This window comes from Vitis riparia, chromosome 5 (assembly GCF_004353265.1).
Source record: "Vitis riparia cultivar Riparia Gloire de Montpellier isolate 1030 chromosome 5, EGFV_Vit.rip_1.0, whole genome shotgun sequence".
NCBI lineage: Eukaryota > Viridiplantae > Streptophyta > Magnoliopsida > Vitales > Vitaceae > Vitis > Vitis riparia.
In genome coordinates this window covers 19,395,029-19,404,192 of record NC_048435.1, presented here as the reverse complement: position 1 = coordinate 19,404,192, position 9,164 = coordinate 19,395,029, and the positions used below count along the sequence as shown (strand labels likewise).

The window sequence follows — 9,164 nt, the reverse complement described above, 5'->3', positions numbered from 1 at the left end:
AGTTAGAGTTTAAATTAGAATGTATAGTTAAAAAATTGAATGAAATAAAACAAAAGAAATTAATTGTGAAGGTTACCCAATACTATTCTGCATCGTTGGTTGACCAAATATTAGCTATAACCATTTCACTAATTTCGTTTTCGCTATCAAGAACCATATGAGTTGCGAATTTCAATCTTTCAAGGCTCATGCGTTTCTACACATTAAACTTATGTTAGACCCTACATCTCGATAACATTTAACATGTACATTTGAAAATAAAAACATAACATCATATTTAACAACTTACAGAATTAATGGTTCTATTAAGACCACTTCCATCCCAATGTTGCATATAGAGAATAGCATACATCCCAGTATGACATCTGCAATAACAAGTATGATTTGTGACATGTTATTAACATAGGACCCAATTAGGATTGAAAATGAATAGATGAAAAAAAAAATATATGTAACTAACAATTTTGGATCGCCAACGATATCTGCATACTGTGGATGTAAATTATTTATATTCACATCATTCCGTTTGAAGGAATTTTTTAAGAACTGCGACATAAATCCAACTACTTTGAAAGCTTCATTAACTAAGTGAATCCGTTGAATGCTATGATATGATGAAAGTAGATCCACCCTTTTAGCCTCCAAATTGATTACCATGATGACCCATTCATTAAATTGGAATAAGGGGATATAAAACTACAAAACAGACAATCATCATAGCAACAATGAAGGCTTAAATATTTGAAATATAAATTTGAAATTACTAAAAAATTGTCATCAATCTATGTAATCAATACAATAGTCAAGCATTACCTGGTTGCAACATTCAAGATTAACATAATAGCTACCTAATCTTTTCTTGAGTGTTGATTTTGAGGTAGACTTGCTCATTGAACCACATATTTCTTGTAAAAATTTGTTGAGATCATAGTAACAATGTATGACTAAAACTATACATGCATCTTATATTAGGGACAAGATTTGGTGTACTCGAGGAAAAAACCTCACCCCAAAGTATGGATTAAAAAAGTGTCTGCGAGAAGGATTCTCTTCTTTTGCATTCATGTATCGGCAGAACATGGAAATCACCTACATAATGCCTCTTCCTTAGTTAAAATGATCAATGGAAAGATGAAGGTATTTTTTCTTATTTATCATAAACCTTACCGGAATATCAATGAAGCTCTCCCCTACTAAGCATTGAAGTTGTTCCCGTGTCATGCCATAGCCACCATATGCACAAAGCATCTCACTATTAATCACATGAAACACAAGACATGAGTAATTTTTTTTGTTTTTCTAGACAAATCCATAATCATAGTCTTTTAAGAACAATACTTGCTAAACATGTGATTTGGGACTAACCTAGGATCTTTTGACTCGTCAAACACATAGTCGGCAACATGTGTCTCTTCCTCCGTCAACCTTTTGTATTTTGATACACATAATTGTACAAAAGGTGACTTGCACACAACTGCTCATTACCTATGACGACGTACTTTCATTTTTACTCTTCGTGGTCGTATTTCTTCTGAGCCTTGTGGTGCTACATCCACATTGTTGTCCATGCACGAATGCACTAACACCAACATATTGTGTGGCCCAGGGTGAAGGGGATCCTCGTTTGCAAAGAACACACCATCTTCTACGTTGGGTCTTTTTGACACCCCTTCATTTGTACATCCAAGGTCATCTTCAGAAGATCTTCTTTGACCACCAGAATGAACAGGTGAATGATGTGGATTATTTATATAAAATGGTGCACCACTTTCATTAACATGTTCATGACAATTTGACGGTTGGCCTTCATCTGTGCGATAGTGTGAAAAGGTGAAACGAGTCCTCAACACTTTCACGTCACGATTGTATGATGCAATAAGACTATTAAGATGACTTTGTGCATCGGTGATTTGACGTTGTGTTGCCTCCATGCGAGCACAAATAACCTAAGTCAAACATAATGACGGAACATTAAATGACATATATTTAAACTAAGCCTTAATATAAGTTACTATTCATAATCATTAGATATGAAGGATTACATCAAAGTCTTCATTCTCATCTGGGTCAACTGGGTCATCAACTGCAGGAGCCTTATTTTTTTCTGTTTCATCTTGCTCCGCCGATGTGCTAACCAACTATCATTGCAAAACATGTAAATTGTCATCCCAATAATCTAATTACAATGGTAATCAACTATCTTAATATAACTAAAAGCTAATTATACCTCAACTTTGCCAAATCCTCCAAGCATTTCCAACTCCAACTTGATGTGTTGCTTGACCAAAAAATCGTTCCATGCAGCAATGCGAGGAGTGGTAAGTTCCACATACATGGCTGGAAAATTAGATATTGAAAAGTAGAATATCTGTTGCATTATATAAGACATAATTAGTGGTAACATCATGGCCAACATAGTGTATAACCATTATTAAATATCTAATACATGAACATATACTTATAAATAAGACAAAAAGTTACCTATAGAAACATCAAACACCCTTTAATCCAAACACTTTCCTTCCTCCTATGGTCATGTATAGCTTGAATAAAAAATTCCAAGACATATTCTCCCCAATTTATGTTCCCAAGTAACTGCTCTAGGGGTGTATACCATAACGAGTGACTACCTTCCAAACGAGATGTGGGTGCCAATAAGGTTGCACAAGCGAAAATCAAGAAGACCCGCTTAAATTCTTCCATATCATCGATGCCAACCATCATTGACTCTATATCTTGCAAATTTGGAATTTGACTAGCTTTAACACTTCCCTTCTCAACAATTAACTTTCTTCCACTATGTGGAATGCCCATCCTCATCCCAACATCATGACATGTCAAAGAAACCTTCTTACCCCCAAATAACTCGAGTTGGGAATAAGCAATGTTTGTGTTTTTTATCAACCAAAAACATAAATCTAAATTAACCTCCTTACAACCTAATTGCAATAGCCTACCAAAACCAAGTCCTCTTATTACATCCTTCTTCACTTTTGAGAGCAAATGGATTCCAGAGAGGAATCTACAGCCAGAACAACGACACCGTATGTTCATATTATCACTGCATTAAACAACCATAATTCATTAATAAATTAATCAAATGTTAAAGACGTGTGAACGTGAATATAGTGTTCCTATATACATTCATCATAATTATTACACAAATATAACATATATTAACAAAGAAATGGGAATGTGGACCCCGCATTTCGGCTCAATGCGTTTCCCACTCGATGGCGAGCTCGATTTAGATTTCGAAAAATGATTTTTATTTGATTAAGAAAACTGACTTGGAGTCGCCACTCATTTTTGTTTTATTTTTAAGAGGGTAAACAAAATAAGAAAGAAAAACCCTAAGTGTGACTCCTTATTTGGAAAAGGTGGTCTATGAAAAACCGAATCGGGTTCGGGGGTCAGGTTACTTATCGGGAAGGTACGATAAGGACCGTAGCACCCTTCTAAGTCCCTAAAATCGGGTCTCTACTAATAAAATGAAGCAATCATGGCAATTGATGAGAGAATCAATGAATACTCAAAGTGATCACACACATGTGAGAATCTAAACATACATACAGAAAATGACTCGAGTGGGTGTGGATGCGTACCTGGGCAGTGATCCATAAAGCGCTCTCAAGAAGTGAGGTTAATGCACAATTAAAGAATAATTTCGAGCATGTCATAGAGCAAAATAAAATCGATCACGCATGACAATTAAATCAAACAAACAATCAAATCATAAGGAAAACACATATGTTGGGCCCCCACCAAAGCCCGATCTATCTTGCATGAATTAATCCCATAAATTCCATTATTCGGAATTACGGAAAATGCGTTCTTGCTTATATAAAATTAAGAAAGATAGAAAATTATTTGAAAACCAAAGTGAAATTAAAATTGTTCGAGAGAAAATTGAATTTTTGAAATTTATTTGAAAATTGGAGTCTCGAAGATTATTTGAGAATTAAATTTAAGAGTTGGAATTTTGAGAATTGAATTAGAAAGAAATTTAGAATTTTGGGAATTGGAAATTAAGTTCATAAGTTGGAATTTTAAAAAATTGTTTAAAATGGAATTTCAAAATAAATAAATAAGATAATAATAATAATTAAATAGATTAATGTGAATGTTGGGATGTTTGGAATTGGAAATTAAAATCGGAAGTCGAATTTTGAAGAATTGGATTTTAATTATCAAAATAATAAATAAATATAGAGTAATAATACTAATTAACGAAAATAGTATTTAAACGAGTAAAAATGAATAGTGGAATTTTTGGGATTAAAAGTTAAATTAGGACGTCAGATTTTTTTGAATAACTGAACTTGAATAATTTGAATTTTTAAATGAGATAATTAAATAAATATGGGATAATAATAATAATAATAATAATAAATAATAATAATATTTAAACGGATGAAAGCGAATAGTGGAATTTTTGAAATTGAAAATTTAATTCAGAAATTGGATTTTCAGAGAATTGGACCTTATATAAATAAATAGATATGGAATAAGAATTCTAATTAACAAAAATAAAATTTAGACGAATAAAGAAATTTCTAGGATTGAAAAATTAAATTAGTACATGAGAATTTTTTAAGAATTGGGCTTTAATGAATAAGATTTTAAAAGAGGATAAATAAATACACACGAAATAATATTAATAATTAATAAACATAATATTTAAACAAATGAAATTGAATAATGGAAATTTTGGGATTGAAAATTAAATTTGGACGTAGGATTTTTTTTTTTGAAAGATTATTTGAGAACGGTATTTCGAAAAATTAAATTAATAAAAAAAAACAAGAAATTTTGAAAAATTGAAATGTTAGAAAATTGTCCCAATGTTAAAACATAAAGAAATAGTGAAAGAAAAGGCTTGGGATGGTCTTCATTTGCAAGACTTTCCCACGTGCCCAAAGTGGAAAGCAACCCATTCCCTATGCTGCCAATATACTAAAGAAGGCCATTAGACTACCCCCCATATTACAATAATGCCATCCAAAACCACTTTTCATGCAAGTCTCAAACAAAGCCACCGAGAGCACCGCAAAGCTATTTTTCTTCATGAAATAAAAAAACAAACTCCACTCCACAACGCAGCCACCATCTTACCTATCCACCATTCTCATGTGGTACCATGCACATGGATGTTGGGAGGTTAGAAGGAGGTTAAAATGAAGGAAATGGTGAGAAGATATGGGGAGGTGGTGAGATGAAAAATGGGCAGGTCGGGTATTAGAGGATGGTGAGGTGCATGAAGTGTAGAAAATGGGTATGAATAAATCTAGAGAGAGAAATGGATGTAGGTGTGGAATGGAAAGATGGGTATGAAACTAAAAAAAATGTGATGAGCAGGGGGCGTGCTTGGAACCGTGGTGCATGGATTGGGTGAAGGTGAGTGGTGTGGTGTAGAGAGAGGAATGCATGGGAAAAACATGGATATTGATTAGTTGGATGAGTGGCAGTGTAGTGATAGAAGGAGATATGATGGGCCTCGTGGACGTGGATAGGTGAATTTCAGGATGCTGATGGAGGCTTTGAGAGGAGCTTTGGGCAATGGATATGATAGATGGTGAGGATGGTAATCAAAGGTGGTGAAGGTAGACAATGGGTATAGGATAGAAAAAAAAAAGCTTGTGGGAAACGGGTAATAGAGTGAAATCATCTTTTAGCAAAATCCAAAGGAATAGCAGATATAAAACAATAATAAGCAGCCTATAATCACCTCAAATAGCAACAAGTAGATCAAAAGCATAGCCTCAAGTCCACACTCAACCCAGACAATGTAAAGAAGCTAGTGAAAAGCAAAATAAAGTAATGAAGAAAATGGAGATGCCCCCGCTCACACTTACCTTTTGATCTGCCTCTTAAAAGAGTTTGTTTTTGCTTTGAGCTGGCTGTGTCTCCTTTGGAAACCAGTTTCAAAAGCTCCGCAACCCCCCCACCAGCTTTGTTCTCCCCTTTTTTTTTTTTTTTCCTCCAGCTCCCTCTGCCATATTTCTGTATTTCTCCTTTCCCTTCTATTTTTTCCTTCTTTTCTTTTTTGGCAGCCGGTCTATCTTTCTGAGGAAGCCATTACCTGCTTCCCTGTTCCTCAGTCAGCAGCATGGCTTCATTCACCTACCAGCATGGCTGCCCACTCTCCTTCGCCCAACGTCCAAGGTAGCCGGGTTCCATGCCTAGAGAGGGGGGGCCCCCACTCTTTAAAAAAAGATGCCATGGAAAAATGAAAAAAATGAAGTTAAAACGCTCCCCCGGGCTCTCACCTTCACAGGGGTCTACAGGGAAATATTTTGTTACATCATGTAAATGAAAATCATTGAGATCGGTTTCCCCTAGCCTTTCAATATATGGTTATCAATAAGGGTGAAATTATTATATATAGGGTCACCCACTATGATACCCACTGCCCAAAAAAAAAAACAGACAATGTGCATTTTAGTGGGTCAACCAATTAAACAAATGGTATGCCGCCTCAAAGTTATATACTCATCTAACCAAATCAATATAGTTTAGGGAAAAGTGAGATTTGATTCACTAATAAGAAAATATATGGTAAAAAGAATCTCAAATATTTTAAATTAGTATTATTTTCATCAATTTAGAAATAATTTGAAATACATGCACTGAGTTATCCAATTATTCCAAAAAATGTCATTTTATTTTTCATGTTATTCAAATCAATTGACAACTACACTCCTCCATATAAATGTTTCCTTATTATTTTAGATTTTTATTTTATTTTATTATTTTATTATTTAAGATTTTTTTTCCTCTAGGATTCTTATTTTAGTTTTCTAAAAATTTAGGAAATATTGTCAAACAAATCATATTTAATCATAATTACCAATTCAAAAAGCAATAAGATTGTTTATTAAATAATAAAGAATAAACTTCGTAATATATAATTATTTTAATATTATAACAAATTTATTATTGAAAAACTCTAATAACAAATTTTATTCATTATTATATTAAACAATTATTAATATTATATAATAAATAGAAATTTATTATTAGTTTATTTATTATCAAGAATATGAATCTATTTTTAACTTATTAATACTATAATAAATTCTGTTTTTTTTTTTTTTTTTCAAATTCTTACTTTATAATGTTTCTAGAGAAAAAAAATCCCAAATAATAAAATAATAAAATAATAAAGTAATAATAATAATAATAATAATAATAATAATAATAATAATAATAATAAAATATCTAAAAAGAATGGAAATATTTATACGAATGATTCTAGTTGTCAATAGATTAGGATGACATGACAAGTAAATGGCTATTTTTGGGAATAATTAAATCATAAATTAAAAAGTGCATGCATTTTAAATTATTTTTAAATAAATGAAGATAATATTGGAATTTTCTTTGTCAACCAATCAGTTTTGAGAAAATAAGTTCTTGTAACGGATAAGCTCCAGAATTGAGGAGGTTAGTTTTTGTATATATATATATATATATAACAATTCATGTAAATTTTGATTTTTTTGTAAATTAAAATATAATATTTTTTTAAATTGATAAATAAAAGTCATATTGTTTTAAACTACTTTATTCAACAAACAACAAGATCAGTGGCCCCAACATTGATATGGTTACAAAAATAGCTATAAAAGAAAATATGACATATCAAAATCCAATTCAATAAAAATCATAGTCCTCAAACCTCTGTTTCAATCGTTAGTGTTAATCGAGTATGTAATCCTACAATTCACTTCATATGACCCATGAAGTTAGCGCCATCAAGATGATTTGTCATAACTGAAACAAATCTACACAAACAAATAGAGACCATTTCACATTTTAAACTACAATATCCATCAAACAACAAAACGACCAGTGTTTACAAAATTAATGAAGTTACAAAACTACTGAAAGAAAAGAGTAACCTACCATTTAAAAAATTTCTACATTTGTATTAAAAATATGTGGTAACAAAATTTTCTATTAACATTAATTTATTTAAATAATTAATATTATTAATAATTTATCTTATCAAATTAATTTTAATTTATAAAATATTACTGATAAAAATTGAAATTTTGATTTAATCAAAATAAATATGGATATATACTAGATCTAAAAAACAAAACGCCCCCCCCCCCCCCGAGTGAGGCATCAAGAAGCCATTTTGCTGAATTTCCTCTTCAAGCAAGCATCATGCCCTATTTTCCTCTGCCACTCTCAATCCTCGTAGGTACTAATCTAATCATGTTATTAATATTTCTTTTCAACCCCCGTTTGCTTCCCAAGAAAATCCATCCCCCATTCAATTTTCGGGAAAATTCATCCTCGTTTGATTTCTGAAAGAAATCCATCAAAACTCCCAAGGAAAAAAAAAATGCTTTTATTTTTGTTGCTCCCTGTGTTTTCTGGATCTGTTCTAGGGTTCTATTTGCTTTTGTGCCATTGGATTTAAATTTTACAAACCCTAAATCCACGATTTTTGAGCCAGGTTGAAAACCACAACCTTTGCCCGCAAATTTTGGATCTGTGTGTGTGTGCGGGCTAGACTGGTAAGTGCTACCTTTGCCAACCACTGAACCACACCTAAACTTCAAATACACTATTTCTTTAATTAATCAATTTTTCCTTTTATTTCCATCAAAGCCTCTTTTTAAGACCTACAGCTTAAAGCCTAGAATTTTATTTTTATTTTTTGACAATTACAAACTTACAATCTCACTAGTTTCAGTGAGATTTCCCGTATTTATTTTTTTTTTTCTGAAAAATGGGTAAAAATACCCATTAATACCGAAATCTCGGGGATATTTTTAAAAAAATTACCCAATTTTCTATCAAAGATCTCAACAAGCAACAATAACAACCCAAATTAACTCATAAATCCATTACATTCGTACCTGGGAAAGCTCCTCTCAGCTCGGACCACCTCTCTCTGTTTTCACTGCAAGCTCCCCTCACGAATTGTGGTTGTGAAAGAAAGTGAAAAAATATGGGTTTTGGAGTTAGGGTTTGGTTCAAGAGAGAAGAAGGGATTTGGGGGGTTGGGTTCAAAGAGAGAAGAAGGGATTTAGGGTTTTGATTCAACACAGAAGAAAGGATTTCGGGTAAATCTCACTATTATATTTTAGTAAATATTTTTTTTTTTAATATTGCCACGTGGAGTGTCTACATGTCATATGAGCCAT

At 32.2% G+C, this 9,164-nt stretch overlaps 1 protein-coding gene across 1 annotated transcript; it reads right to left on the bottom strand.

Moving 5' to 3' along the window:
* Positions 1 to 244: 244 nt before the first annotated feature.
* On the bottom strand, positions 245 to 8,927 carry LOC117915249. Its single transcript, XM_034830807.1, has 9 exons — positions 8,877 to 8,927; positions 2,228 to 2,368; positions 2,043 to 2,138; positions 1,486 to 1,946; positions 1,366 to 1,425; positions 1,168 to 1,252; positions 1,009 to 1,089; positions 849 to 906; positions 245 to 365 (listed from the first exon to the last, which is right to left on the bottom strand). The coding sequence occupies exons 2-9, from the start codon at positions 2,333 to 2,335 to the stop codon at positions 286 to 288; spliced, it is 1,029 nt and encodes a 342-aa protein (XP_034686698.1). The 5' UTR covers positions 2,336 to 2,368; positions 8,877 to 8,927; the 3' UTR covers positions 245 to 285.
* Between the last annotated feature and the right edge of the window lie 237 nt (positions 8,928 to 9,164).

Excerpts from the sequence above, each read along its gene's own strand:
- LOC117915249 (XM_034830807.1), bottom strand. The coding sequence starts at position 2,335 with ATGTATGTGGAACTTACCACTCCTCGCATTGCTGCATGGAACGATTTT. Across the intron at positions 1,426-1,485 it reads ATGAAAGTACGTCGTCATAG|GTTGACGGAGGAAGAGACAC; the intron begins GTAATGAGCAGT and ends AAAATACAAAAG. Across the intron at positions 1,253-1,365 it reads GACGAGTCAAAAGATCCTAG|TGAGATGCTTTGTGCATATG; the intron begins GTTAGTCCCAAA and ends TGTGATTAATAG.